Source organism: Sphaeramia orbicularis, chromosome 10, assembly GCF_902148855.1.
Source record: "Sphaeramia orbicularis chromosome 10, fSphaOr1.1, whole genome shotgun sequence".
NCBI lineage: Eukaryota > Metazoa > Chordata > Actinopteri > Kurtiformes > Apogonidae > Sphaeramia > Sphaeramia orbicularis.
This window is the reverse complement of record NC_043966.1, coordinates 36,999,542-37,015,271: the sequence shown is the minus strand read 5'-3', so window position 1 is coordinate 37,015,271 and position 15,730 is coordinate 36,999,542. Positions and strand designations below refer to the sequence as shown.

At 35.2% G+C, this 15,730-nt stretch overlaps 1 protein-coding gene across 1 annotated transcript; it reads right to left on the bottom strand.

Moving 5' to 3' along the window:
- Window positions 1-7,193: 7,193 nt before the first annotated feature.
- On the bottom strand, window positions 7,194-15,641 carry LOC115426622 (uncharacterized). The gene is made up of 2 exons (XM_030144737.1): window positions 15,139-15,641; window positions 7,194-8,980 (listed from the first exon to the last, which is right to left on the bottom strand). The coding sequence occupies exons 1-2, from the start codon at window positions 15,299-15,301 to the stop codon at window positions 8,325-8,327; spliced, it is 819 nt and encodes a 272-aa protein (XP_030000597.1). The 5' UTR covers window positions 15,302-15,641; the 3' UTR covers window positions 7,194-8,324.
- Between the last annotated feature and the right edge of the window lie 89 nt (window positions 15,642-15,730).

The window sequence follows — 15,730 nt, the reverse complement described above, 5'->3', positions numbered from 1 at the left end:
CACACACCTATATACGCATATACACACACAAACACACACACACACACCTACACACACACTGAACACACACTGAACACACACATACATATACGCATATACACACACACACAAACACACACACACCTACACACATACAGACACACACATACACACATATATATATATACACACACACGTACACACATCACATACACACACACATAGATATATATACACATACACACATACAGACACACACATACACACATACTGTACATATACACACATATATATACACACGTAGATATACATACATTGAATACACACATACATATACGCATATACACACACAAACACATACACACACACACACATACTGTACATATACACACACATATACACGTCACATACATATATACACACATACATATACACACACATATACAGACACATATATACAAACATATACACACATCTATACATATACACAGACACATACATATACACACACACATATACATATATACACACAAAAATATACACACACATATAACCTACACGCACACACCTATACATACACACACACACATACACACACACACATTTACACGTACACATATATACACACACATGCACACTCTCTGTTCCTGTGCCACTGCAAACATTAGTTTGACAACATATAGTCTCCAGTTATTATAAATATGCTACATGTGCAAACTTGTGTGACTCTTTCTTGTTCTTATGAAAAGCAGATGGTGTGTGAACATTTATTCTCTTATTTTACTGTAAAATCTGTTGTTGCTTTTAAAAAGTAGCTGCATACTGTGTGGCTACTCTAAAATGAAATTGGCTTGTGGTATCCCACTCTAGAAAAACTGTGGATGGAGACATGGAGACAGTTACCAAATAAATTTAAATTGTAATCATATGTACCCATGAAAATTCACCCACAGATATTTTACACTGCAGCCTTTTTGGACCATTTAACATTATATTAAATGTATTTATGTAGTTGTGTCTCATCTGAGTGTGGTTGTTATATCCTCCCTCTCTCTCTCTCTCTCTCTCTCTCTCTCTCTCTCTCTCTCTCTCTCTCTCTCTCTCTCTCTCTCTCTCTCTCACTAATCTCATCAGAAAACAGATGGAATAAGTGGAACAAAGTGTTTTTGTCAAAGCTTAGGTCAGAGACAAAGCAGGAACTGGTGTTTTTAATTATATTCAGTTGGCGTGGGACAGTAACAGGATCCAACATGATATGAAAAACCAACAGATAAAAGCCTGGACAACTCAAAATATCTGTCATAAACAGGTCAAGTGCTGAATTTAGATGAACCGTGAACTATTTAATTTAACCCATAAAGACCCAAACAGCCACTGGTGACCAAAATCATCTACTGATCTAAAATGTTTAATATCTGTTGATCCACTAATTCTATTAATACATATAAATAATTGGTGTAAAATGCAGTTTATCATCTTCCCATGGTCATCAGATATGACCCATTTGGATGTTCAGAGGCTCTGTTGTTACCGTGGAAATACCATCATCTTCTACAACATCGATTCACCAGTAAAACCCATGGAGTTTGATAAGTGACAGTGGATGAAGCCACTTAGTTTATGTTCAGTTAATGATATATTTACTGAAAAAGTCACTTTTTCTTCAGTTTTCTCTGTTTCTGATACAATAACCATCAACTTTAATCTGAGCTTTTATGAACATCTACATAATCAGTGAATTAAATGAAAGGAAAATTTCTGATTTTTACTGGAAAAAAAAAAAAAATTAAACTAAATGCAAAATACACAGGATAATATTATAATAAATGGTGATAAATCACCAGAGAAAATGTCATTTTGGAACTGACACGGGTCAGTAATTAAATAGAATACACTGAAAACGGACAGGCACATTTCTAGGTAACAGAGCTTCAACACAGGTCCCACATGCTGCAGTGGGACAAGCGTTGGAAAAAAAAAGAAAATCTGGTAAAGTCTTTTTTTTTTTACCTTTATTTACAGAGTCTCATTTTTAAGAAGAAGCATATGTTTTGCAGTTCAAGCCATGCCCGTGGTGTAAAAACAGAAAAGGCTGTTTCACTGAACTCAGAGCTCAGTAAAACTACTTCTACTATTTACTGTGCATTGTACCCATGGTGCCATTGTATGATAGCATGAGAGGCTAAAATCACCCAGCATACCTCACAACATTTGAATAAGGACATAAAATTGTGCCTAGTAGATAGTCAGGTAATGTTTCTGTTCATGTGGCGAGTTTGGTGGCGATCAGGCCTGTGAAGGCTGAGGAAAATCCATACAAACACCCCCCTGTGCGGCAACATCAATTGGACGGACACAGAATGTGCATTATATAGTAGGAGGATGCACAACTGGGCCTGGAATGAACAGCAAAATACAATCTGTTATGAATAAAAAGTGTTACTGCTCTACATAACCTCCACAGGGAATTTGGCCTGTTTTATCTATATGCTTTACTTTTTTTTTTTTTTTTTTTTTTTTAACTTCTTTTTTATTATTCTTTTATTGTCTTTTTTCTGTTTCTGTTGTGTATTAACTCTTTAAACCCTGAGCCTAAAATGGTCCGCCTGCACTTTTTTTCTTATTTTGACTTTAAAAAGGTTAGAAAATATGCTGAGTGAGTCCATTTGCCCATTTTTCCAGAGCATTTTTTTTTTCCAGATCTTTCAAAATCTAGCATTTACAATTTACTGTATGTTATAATACTGCTTAAACGGCTTCTTCTTCAGCTTCTAGTACCGGTGTGAGTAAAATTACTGCATTGACCCAGTAAAACCTATAAAGTGCAACATCTCAGGTTTCAGAACCTGTTAGAATGTTTCCAATGGCACAAATAGTGAAAGAGTTACAGCCATCCAAACTGCATATGCACAGGATGTGTCAGCGATGACACATCAGGTTTTAAAGAGTTAAATGTGTCTTTAAATGAGCTATTGTTTTATGTTAAACTGTTGATTGCTGCTACTTTAATCAGAACTCCCCGTAAAAACGGAAGTTACATCTCAATGGCTTTGTAACTAAAATTTAGAGTTTTTTTTTACCATTCAGGTCTGACAGTTTGACAGTCTGCTTGTCATACGTTGGTTTTGAATGTTCTGTTTTGTCCAAAGCTACAGATGAATACATTGACACTGAATTTATCATCTGTGTTGCTATCTTGTTTACTTCATGTTTTAAAAGAGTGTGGGCTGGTACAGACTTTATAAACTCCAGATTGTATTCTTACTACCTGCACCAACGGTCTTTCCTTCATTGGAGAAAAGTTATTTTAATTTTCTGCTGATTGAAACTAACTGTAAAAGTCCTCAGACACACAGCGCTGGTCCTGTGAGATGCTTTCTGAGTCATTTTAACACAACTGGAAGCAGAAACATCTGGCTGCGCATGTTTCATGTGATTAATTTCATGATGGACATGGTTTATTATTTCGTGTCTTTTTTACTTATTTTATTATGGTTTGTGTGTTTGTATGGATGTGTGGCTGCAGTATGAAACACTGTTAACTGCTGCTGCCTGTCTTGGATATTAAGGATATGAAGTGAGTGTTCTCTGGTTATTTTACAGTTCTGTTTTCATACATTACAATTTTTATCCAGATTCTACCCAGATCTTTTTATATTCATTCATTTATTCATTATCTGAACCTGCTTTATCCTCAGTAGAGTCACAGGAGTCACTGGAGCCTATCCCAGCTGTTTATGGGCGAGTAAGTAGCTGGGATAGTATCTGTGGATACTTCTAATCTATTATGTATAGTGTATAGCGTTTGCTCTTGTATTGTATTTCATTTTTACTCCTGTTTGCCGTGGTACTATTTTTATTGTATGTGTCATCCTTCTGCTACAACGTAATGAAGTGCAAACTCAAAATCCACGTTTCTCCAAGTGTTCTAACTTTAGTAGATTAAGGGTTGTTATATGACCATCATGTTTATTTCAGTTTATACATTTTTGTGATCGTATTTGTATCTGTGTTATCCATTTGTATTTTAATGTTCTTTTGTGAAGCACTTTGTGACTATGAAAGGAGCTATATAAATAAACTTATAAATATAAATAAATATATAAATAATCTATCTATCTATCTATCTATCTATCTATCTATCTATCTATCTATCTATCTATCTATCTATCTATCTATCTATCTATCTATCTATCTATCTATCTATCTATCTATCTATCTATCTATCTATCTATCTATCTATCTATCTATCTATCTATCTATCTATCTATCTATCTATCTATCTATCTTCTTTATTTGTCATATTAGTGAGTCTTATTAGTACATGGGCTGTGGTGACCTCACTGACTAAACCTTTTTGTTTTGTTTTTTTTTACTACAGGTTTGTCAGATCAGGTATTGGACAGGTGTTACTAACAGTATTAATATAATAATGACTCTGTTCTGTTGGAAAATCACAGCAACATGACAGTCACAACACTGAACCAGTAGAATAAAATGTCCCAACCCTCGATGAGAAAATATTCAAGTGTAGTTGTCCAGTAGCTCATAAGAAATTTAACAGAATTCTGTGTTTAGATATGATGAAAGAAAAACTGATTAGTCATCAGTTAATATGCAAAAAATATTCTAACCTCCCTTGTCCATTTTTAATAAAGATGAGCGCATCACATCAGGTTTCCAACAGGCCAGATATGTGAGTAGGCATTAATGGACCACCATTTGCCTCTCTGTGGGGGCTTCAGGAAACCCAGCTGTGAGGATCTTTGTTCAATAATTTACAAATCAACCTTAAATATGCAAATGCACCATTAATCTTCCAGTTATTGCTCCGCAAGTTCATGCCGGACCTCACTGTGATTTGCAAAAGGCTCCAAAAAGAACTGCTGACTCTGTTAACAGGAGTCAGTACGGTAAAAAAAAAAAAAAAAAAAAAAAGACAAAAAAGTGGAACTGTTTAATTTTTTAGTACTTTCACAAAACTTCATTGAATTAGACTTTTCTTTTTTTATTGTTTGTCTTGTGTTGATATGCCAAATATACGAAATGAAGTTCAGCTTCTGTCGACGTCATTGAAGTTGCTTAACAAAGCATTTCGTATTTCAACACAAAACAAAAAATCACATTCATTCTGTGAACTCCAGTATTGGCTAAATCCACCTCAGATCATCATTACAAAATATCATCATCTCAGATTAGGTTTGTATTTATGGAAAATAATGCTATTAGTCATAGTAACAAAACTAACAACACCCAATTTAAAAAAAAAAAAAAATCTGCATTGGAAAATTAGGTATGATGTTGATTTTACTGTAAAAATGAATCAGTTTTATAAGTCAATACTTTTGATATTTTGAATGTTTGTAATAGAACATCCATAGTTACATATTTGCTAAATTATGGCTCAGTGAAAAATGCTAAAACAATCTGTTGTTTGCACACTGAGGCACATCAGATCGTTCAGATTCTGGTATTTGTATCTCATGTAATACTACTACTGTAATGATGAAGTCATTTTACACTGTTTTCCAATCCATACTGCTCATGTATGAGAAGATCTACTATAAAAACAATATCACTAGAGAGAGCATCTGATCATTGTGATTAAGTAACATGTTCCCTAAAGATTATTGATGTCCCACTTAACCCATAAAGACCCATGCTACTTTTGTGTCACACCCCAAATGAATTTTATTCTATATTTAACCTTTCTTAAGTGATTTATCATCACTGATTGCAATATTATCCTGCTTGTTTTGCATTTTTTCCAGCATAAATCATGTATTTTCTTATATTTAATTCACTGATCATATAGATGTTCATAAAAGCTCAGATTAAAGTTGAGGGTTGTTATATCAGAAACAGAGAAAACTGAAGAAAAAGTGACTTTTTCAGCAAAGATATCAATAACTGAACGTAAAAACAACTGTGCCCATCCTCTGTCATTGATCCAACTCCATGGGTTTTACTGGTGAATCAGTGTTGTACAAGATGACGGCGTTTCCATGTTCACTACGCAGCCCCTGAATGTCCAAATGGGTCATATCTGATGACCATGAAAAGATGACAAACTGCATTTTACACCAATTGTTTACATGTATTGATAGGATTAGTGGATCAATAGGTGTTAAATATTTTAGATCAGTAGATGATTTTAGTTGCCAGTGGCTGTTTGGGTCTTTATTGGTTAAATCAACTAACAGGCAGTATGTAAAAAGTATTAAAACTCCCAATATTCCAAAAACTAAGGAAGATATCAGGCTGAAATTTTGTATGGTGTTTACTTTGATTAATACCATTTTTTTCTGAAACTATGAAGCAAATGAGAGACGGTCAGTCACCTGGACTGACCCTGTAGTTAGTTTTTTTACAGTGTTTAATACTTTTTGCATTACACAGTTGGAATATTTTAGTGTAATACTTCTGACATAATCTAAAGTATAAAAATTAAGCTTTGAACTTGTATTTTTTTAAGTAATGTGTGTTTACCCATGGCCACTATAGATTTATTTCTTTGTATGACGTCAGTACGTTGCCTATATAAGACAAAGAAACGGTTTATTTCAATGGTTGAAGATGGCCACTGAAAAGTTAGTTAAATCTACATGTCACATCAAATTAATAATTTTATCAAGTATAAATACCTAAGCTTCAACCACAAATTCTGAAAATTCTGACCTCAGAAGCAGATGGAGAATGAATTTACTGAGTTTGACCTTATATCAGTGAACAACAGAAGGAAAAAAATATATAACTGATCCTCATTAAATCAGGTCTGCTGATGTCAAATCTGAAAACAAAATCCCATCATCACCACAACCTTTCTTTAGGGATTTATTGCCATTTATCATATTATCATCCTCTCCTTTTGCATTTTTTATTAGTAGAAATAAGGCATTTACCTATATTTATTTTACTGATCATGTACTTTAATCATCATGCTGAGGTTACATTTGAGGCTTATCAAACCAAAAACAGGGAAAACTTGAGAAAAAGTGACTTTTTCAGGAAAATATATAATTAACTGAACATAAACCAACTGTCTCCATCCACTGTCATTGATCCAACTCCATGGGTTTTACTGGTGAATCAATGTTGTAGAAGATGATGGTGTTTCCATGGTAACTACGGAGCCTCTGAACATCCAAATGGGTCATATCTGATGACCATGAAAAGTTAACAAACTGTATTTTACACCAATTATTTGCATGTATTGATAGAATTAGTGGTTCTAAAGTTATTAAACATTTTTGATCAGTAGACGCTTTTGGTCACTGGTGTATATTTGGGTCTTTATGAGCTAATAATGAAGTGAAGTCCATCAACTTGGAGCAAAAATGTTCAAAAATAATGCTTTTCAGACCACTTGCACAAATTAATCTGAAGCTTTAAGGGAAATACAAGAACACCAATGAGGTCTCCAGTCTGGGGTCCAAGGAAAACACCAGCTTTTAGCTTTGCATCACTTTGGGCTGCACTTAATCTTTCCTTCATGTATTGAAAACATCTGAATTTCAATCACTTAGAATTAACATGACTGAAACAGTGGCATGATATTCAGGTAAAAATTACATCTTGACTTGTTAATTACTCAAAGCACTGCCATGCTGGATAAATGCTGAATCCACATTTGGATCATCTCACCTGATTCCAGTAATATCAAGTATTTTTCTTCATGCTGCCAATAATTTTTGTCCAGTGTTTTGGTTTTTCACCACTTAATGTTAATATTGTGCATTTGTTTCCAGTAGAGGAAATAAAAAAAAGTATAGATTAGTGAGAACAACAGGTTTAACTTATTAAATATAGGTGCAGGGAACTGTAATGTTGTGTCCTCATATATGTAACCATAAGGTCTCAGAAACTTAAGGGAATGAAATAAAACAACTATAATAATAATGATAATCCAATGCTTCCAAATTAAGGGAACAACAATCCATAAATCAAAGTGTCAATAGATATAAAGTTATCACAAAATTATACAACTTTATTGAACCATTCACTCTATCATATCACATATATACTTGTATATATCCACTTAGATTTTTTTTTAACTGCATCTTCTCGACATGGATTAATTCACAGTATGTCACATCTTTGTATATAAATGTACTTTGCTTCATAACATAAACAGTAGCTGTAGTATTTTAACTACATACCTGATGTATCATTATGATGTAGTACTTCATTCTAACAGCAGGTGGCATGTGAGAGCATCATTTCATCAAGCAGGTAAACAAAGACTGTGTAAATATGGGTGATCAGAGGTAAAAGCCTGCTTTAACTGTGTGATTTGTGTTCATGTTCAGATGATAATTAGACTCTGTTTCACATGATGCTTTCAGTCATTGCTTTTGGGCGTCCTCAGTTCCTGAGATGCGTAACATGGGGGAGCTGAAGTGAGTGGAGCAGCGAGCAGAACTGTGCGTGTTCAGGTAGCTGATGGTTTTGGCTGGTCCCTCTTCCAGACTGGCCTCCAGGGAGTCTGGACCCTGGGGCTGTCTGCTGGGCTTGGGGGGCGGCACCAGACCATGCAAGAGGCTGTTCCCAAAGTGAGAGTTACAGCGGGCCAAGTTGTCCGTCAGATGCTGCAGGTACACCTCCTCCAGCTGCTTCTCCAGCATCCCGTTCAGCACCGAGTTAGACATGGGCTCCAACCCTGACCCCGGCAGATCCAGGCTGATGTTCACACTGGGCCCCATCACTAAATAACCCTGATCAGGGACCGGTGACTGCAGTTGACCTGTACTGTCTTGGTGATGGAAATCGTCAGAGATAAGGGGTTGAGCAGAAAAACTGTTGTCCTGGGTGATAATGGGCCTTAGTGGGTTGTGTGTGATCCGGCCTGAGTCCGCCACCTGCAGGTCTGGATAATGCTCCAGGAGACTACAGTTATCTAAGCAACCTGACAGACCCGGGTCTAAGGTCAGGGCAGGTGGACATCCAGGGATCAGGAGACCAGCAGTGTCCTGGTTGGAGTGAAGCACGTCCTGGTTTGAACCTGATTTAACAAAATAAACCATTTGATGAAACAGTTTAATTAAGCTGGGATTGTGAACCAGGGCAGAACCTTTATTCCACATCGGTGCTGCACATTATTACAAACTCTGAGCCTTGAACACTCTACTCCTCTATTCACGCCACGGCATCTACATGTTACTGAATCTCCCTCTTCCCTGGAGTCTCTGTGTTTTATGTCCTCTCAGGTTTTCCTTGGATCATCTCTGGACCTGCTGCTGTGGTCCTGCTTCTCTCATGCCTCCATCGTCATTATTCATTTATTCATATAGTTATAGAAGTGATTATCATATAGTTATATGGATGGCAGAGGTTTCTATTATTGGTACTAGCAGTTACAGTAGTAGTATATCCACTGTTAGTACTTGTATTTGGAGTAGTAGTGATAGCAGTTATGGGTATTTGTACTAGTTATTGGTAGTTATACTAGTAACAGCAGGTCTAGTTTTTAACAGTTATAGTTCAGTTTGCTGTGCATCCATGCGTCTAGACCAGCTCGAAATGTAAAGTGTCATGAGATAACTTTTGTTATAATGTGATGCTATATAAACAAAATTTGATTGATTGATTGATTAATTCAGTTGATGGTGGAGATGTCATTATTTATGAGATGGAAAACCCCAAACACAGGTGCCAGATGACTGTTGGGAATAGAATATGAGACATAGAAGCAATACAAGGTTAAAGACACTCACTATTGCTTTTACAGAGCTTCAGGAGGGACAAATGTACACATTCCATAAACTGATCAGCTGACATCTACCCAACATCTGCCTTGAAATCTACAGCACTATGCAAAAGTCCAAGGCCAACAGTAGGTTTGTTGGTTTAATAAAGCTCTAATGACTACACATATGCATTTCTGAGTCTCTGTATTAAGATCCAGTTGGGATTTATGTGAAGTATGTAGAGCAGTGAAAGCCAAAGTTTCAGGGAACACAAGGAACATCCAGTGTTATATAAAAGACTGAAAAGTCCTACTTGAGTAAAAGAAAAATGACTTTGGTAGACGTTGAAGTCACCAACTGAAATGCTCTTCAAGTTAAAGTACGCAGTATTTACTGTACTTAAGTATAACAAGTAATCTACAATTAAATGTACTCAAGTAATGAAAGCAAAAGTACAAGTAAATGTTAATAACAACCAAAGGCAGTCAGAATTTGGAATATATTACGCTGTGTGGACCATCGTTTGCCCATGCAATTAGGCCTAATTAAAAATTAGCCTCCTGACTTTGTTGCAGTCACTCTAAATCTCAGTAGTGAAAACACCAAATTTTCTTTATTTTCTGCAACAAGTAATGATACTGTGCATTCAAATGTATCAGAGTAGAAGTATGCAATTGAATTAGGAAATGTAGTGAAGTGAAAGGGAAAGTAAACACAATAAAAAATACTCAGTGACGTATAAATTCTCCCAAAACATACTTGAGTACAGTAGTGAAGTATTATTACTTCATTACTATACATCATTGGGAACAGCTTCCATAAACCACAGTACTAGTGTGTATTGTGATCTCCCTTTGAATTTAACATGCCTTTAACTCTTTTGTTCAGAAAATATGATATTTATTGCATTACCTTTCTGATGTTTTATGCCAGGTTTCATTCAACACATGTCAGATGTTTCCAACTGTTTGTGCTGCTTCTTGTCATGGGGTCAGAGGTCACATTAAATAGTGACTTTAACCTTTACAACACATTTAGTTCAGGGTTTTTTGTGTCTTTTAAGGCTTTGCACATATTCCCTGTATTTTCTTGTTGTATGTGAAGAAAAGAGAATGAATAATAAATATATATGCTCTTTTCAAACCTTGAAAAACTACAAACCTAGAGGTGGCCTAAGAATTTTACATACTACCATACATACATGATTGAGGGAAATCACTGGTAGGGTCCAACCTAGAGATGTGAATCTTCATTGGACTCATGATACAATTCACTTACTAACAATTTTTCATGCACTTCAAAGTAGAGCATAGTCATTTTTTTTGTATTCTTGCACATGGAAAGTTTTCCATCTGTTACAGTCAGTCAAGTTGAGTCTGAACTCCCCTTTAGCTTGAGTCAGATGACTGCAGTCTGTATCAGGATCTGCATGACCACATCATGTTGCAAAATGGAGAAATTCCAACACGTCGAGTCATGGCTGATAGAAGAACATTTCACTAAGAAGGAACCAAGTGGTTAGACGCTGTGAATTAATGAATATTGATAGATAAAACTCACTGAGCACCAAACTGTGCACCACTGCAGAATAGATGTCAACTGAGCGTGGACTTCTATAACATTATTTAATCACATTAGTTTGGAAAAAGCAGAATAACTGGCCAATATCACCACACATAAAAGAAAAATAAAACAACACTGTTGGTAATGAATTAAGTTTAACTTTGGTAGAAATTTTTTTAACTGAAAAATTAGGTCCAAGTAATAAAAATCTAAATAAATACATAAATCTGGTTCACTGAACACCAAACTGAGTATAATGCATCAATAAATCTGGAACATAAAATTAAATTAACTGTAATTATTGGCCACTATTGGAGGCAAATTCCTATTTCAATATTTGGATATATACTGTGCAAATGTCATAGGCCTTTTTGCACTGTTGTAATAAGCAGAAATATTTGTTTCTCCTTCTTTTTCTTCAGATAAAGCCTAAAGCCAGATAAAAGCCTTAAAAGACACAAAAAACTGAACTAAATGGGTAAAAAAAAAACCAAAAAAACAGTTGAAGTGATTATTTAATCCATAAAGACCCAGTGCTACTTTTGTGGCAGCTCCCAATGAATTTTTCTCTATTTCTACCTTTCTTAACCTCCTAAGACCCAGGACATGTCAGCAGAGTACAAGCTTTTTTGTTTTTTATTAAATAAGTGCCAAAATTAGAAACATCATAATGCAACAATTTTTTCAGATGCAGTTTTTCAAATTTTTATGGAATGTCCTTTGTGGCGGACAGTTTTCTTTTCTTTTTTTTTTGTACAAAGTTGTGAAACTCCTGTCCACAAATGTAGACAGTGGGTCCTAGGAGGTTAACTAATTTATGCCAATTTTTTAAAATAATATTATCCTCTGTTTGTTTATTGTTTTGTTTTTTTGCATTTTTTTGGTGTAAATCATGTATTTTCCTATATTTAATTCACAGATCTTGTAGATGTTCATAAAAACTCCAAGTAAATTCAAAGTTAATTATATTAAAATTAAAAAAAAATTTAGAAAAATATTACTCTTTCATCAAAGATGTTGCTAACTGAATGTAAAAACAAATGTGTCCATCAACTGTCATTTATCAAACTCCATGGGTTTTACTGGTGAATCAGTGTTGTAGATGATGACAGTGTTTCCACGTTCACTACAAAGCCTCTGAACGTCCAAATGGGTCAAATCTGATGACCATGAAAAGATGATGAACTGTATTTTACACCAATTATTTACATTTCTTGATAGGATTAATGGTTCAGAAGTTATGAAATATGTTAGAACAGTGGATGGTTTGTGTCACTGGTGGCTGTTTGAGTCTTCATGGGTTAATGTGATCCTGATTCCATAACAAGACGCGACAGGAACAAGAATTAAAACTTAGAATCATCTGATGTGTTGAATGCAGTGTCAGGGCCTGAACATCATCAGAAACACTGACCTACATTTACAACCTAAATTCTAATATTTGTTCCATGAAATTGTGTTAGTTTATTCCCAACAGACTGTTCTCTTCATTTCTTAGTGTTTCTCTCAGCTGCACTGCTTTGGTCTCAGACATACTTAAAAATACTTTTTCAAGTCAAACTTTTCCAGAAAAGCCAGACATCGTGAGGAGAGGTCAGCCAACCCCGACGCTAGCTTAGCTGGTCAAGTCCACGTTCTCTGCCCTCAATGAATAGAAACTTATGTCAGGAACATGACTGGACACAGGAAACTCTCAGCCTTGTCCTCCATGGACATAAAAAAGGACTTATTGATGGAACTGAAACACACAGATGAACTCTATGACAGAGACACTGAAGTTTTACTCAAAGAAAGGGAGTTAGATTTTATATATAAATAATGAACATCTCTAGTGAGTAGGACATGATGTTTTTAATTTAGATGTTGTATGTTCTTGTCATGTTATTAGATGAATATTGATTGTGAACTGCTCCAGATGATGTTCATGGTACAGTTGTGATTGTAGTGTAAAGGTTTGGACAGTGGTGGAATGTAACAAAGTAAAAGTACTTTGTTACTGTACTTAAGTAAAATTTTTTATGTATCTGTACTTTACTTAAGTAAATGAATGGAGATGTACTTTTTACTTTTACTTCACTAAATTTTAGAGCAAGCATCTGTACTTTTTACTCCACTAGTCTTCAGATTGTGTTTGTGTTACATGCTACTTTTGTTGTCTTCTTCTTTTTGTAAATTAATTGTTTTACCATGTGCACTAAGCGCTGTGCAGCTGTATGCATCACCAGCTGTAGAAGTACAGCTAGATTGACCTTCTCTTCCAAGAGAGCATGACTCAATCAAAAAAACTGTGAAAATCAACTCCTTTGGAAGTTGAATCATAAGTACCGGTAATATTCAGATTTGGAAATGTCTGGCCTGCTGGGTTGATTACTGTGCCAGAAGATTCTGTTTACTGTGGGTCCTCTTCACAGTTTCAGACCAGAGCTTGTTGAGCAGTCAGTTATAAGGCTGATTCTTTATATTTACCAACTGTCCAATTCCGTCACTTTTAATCAATGTTTACTTTATTAAGTATAATGGTTCAATCTGGAACAAATACTTTTACTTTTCAAGTACATTTTAAAATGAGTACTTTTGTACTTTTACTTAAGTAGATTTTTTTTCCCTGGATACCTTTAGTTTTACTTGAGTCAATTTTTTGCCCCTCTATCTGTACTTTTACTAAAGTAAAAAAGTTGTCTTAACTGGGTTTCTCTCTTTAGTAATAATATTCACCCTCAATAAGGGAAATCTCTCTCTCTCTCTCTGTAATGCCACAACTTGTTATTTTGCGTTTCTTTGTATAATATTGATGGTTTCCATAATTGTGATGTCATAGTGGTGATATTTAGAGGTGAATTAAGTTGAGTAAGTCCCCACTGAAGGCCCAGGTACCAAATGCACAGCCCACCACTGGTTGAATGAAACCTGGTTTAAAACATCAGAAAATTTATGCAAAAAAATCTCAGTTATTATTATTATTTTTTAACAAAAGGCTTAAAGACATGTTAACTGCAAATGGAGGTCACACTAAATAGAACCTATTTGGTTTATAGAAGTATTTTTTTTCCCCTGAAACTTTTGTTTTCAAAGCTGCACATACTTCCCATATATCCAGACTGAAACAGAAACTGAAAAATACTTATTGTTAGCCTTAGGCATAACTGCCTAAGTCATACACAGTATGGGCAGAAGTATTGGAATACATTGAATTCAAGTGTTTCTTTGCTAACAGGGGTCAAAACAATAATGACAAATGTCATAATATAGTTTTATATTGAGATAAATATCATATTGATTATCAGTGTTGATGTTTATATCTCAAATCAGTATGAACATGATGTCTTATGACTTGTAGCCATGATGTGTCCCAATATTTTTGTCCATATAGTATATAAACCTCAATCATTTCCTTTTTAAGTTTGATGGAAGGGTTTTTTTTCCCTAAGTGAGATGTGCAGGAAGTAGATGGTTAATTGTGGTAGATTATTATTTACAGTCACACCATGAAAAATATTTTAGAAATTTAGATGCAGAACATTTAAAATCATAGTCATGGATGAAAAAAACAAAACAAAGTCAGTGTTGAGAGAAATTACGTAAAAACCATCTCTGAGGCATTTTGGAAGCAAAGATAACAATTTAAACCAAACAAACCAATACAATGCAATAATATTTATCACAATATAAAACTATATTATGACATTTGTCATTATTGGTTTGTATCCCAGACCTCTGTTAGAAAAGAAACACCTGAATTCAACGTCCCAATACTTTTGTCCATTTATGTATGAGGCTAACGATATGTGTGGTCATTAGAACTTTACTAAACCATGAAACCTAATGTCAGCCTTGGACTTTTACACAGTTCTTTAGATTCTACATCTACTTCTACCTCTTACCACTGTAGTGAGATAGGAAACAGATTTACCTTCTTCAAACAAATCTGTCTGAACATCTGCAGAGTTTGAGATGGAGTGGTTGCACTGATCCGCACAGTGAGTGTTTATCTGTGATCTGTCCAGTCTGGAGGCAGATGCAAACCTCTTCTCCTCCCTGTAAGGCAGCACTTGGAGAAACCCTTCAGCCAGCATGGCAGTGAGGTCCAGTCTCTTTTAAAGGTGTTTCAGTGTCTACTTGTGGCTTGTCGTTGTCAGCTGTGAGTGCTACTGGGACTGTTGAGTCTACACTTGTAAATATAGAGACGCACAGTTCTGTTTCACTTCTGCATCAGTGAGCAGGCCCCTCCACCCTCACCACACACTTCCTTAATTCAACTATAACTGAAAATCACTGAGTACAGTCCAGTTACAGTCAGTGTCTTCATATACCACAGCATCACAGGAAATATCTGTGGATTTTTCTTAAGTAGAAGCAGTCGCACGGCATATTTCATCATGTGTATTAAAAGATTATACATCCTCCTCTGTCTTTCACAGTGTTTCTATTTTAATACTAAGTCACAAGTCACACAAGCCAAATAAGCGTGTCAATCACAGAGCACACAGAAAGACAAGACATAT

Coding starts and splice junctions, on each gene's coding strand:
- LOC115426622 (XM_030144737.1), bottom strand. CDS start 15,301: ATGCTGGCTGAAGGGTTTCTCCAAGTGCTGCCTTACAGGGAGGAGAAG. Junction 8,981..15,138: donor GACAGATTTGTTTGAAGAAG/GTAAATCTGTTT, acceptor TTGTTAAATCAG/GTTCAAACCAGGACGTGCTT.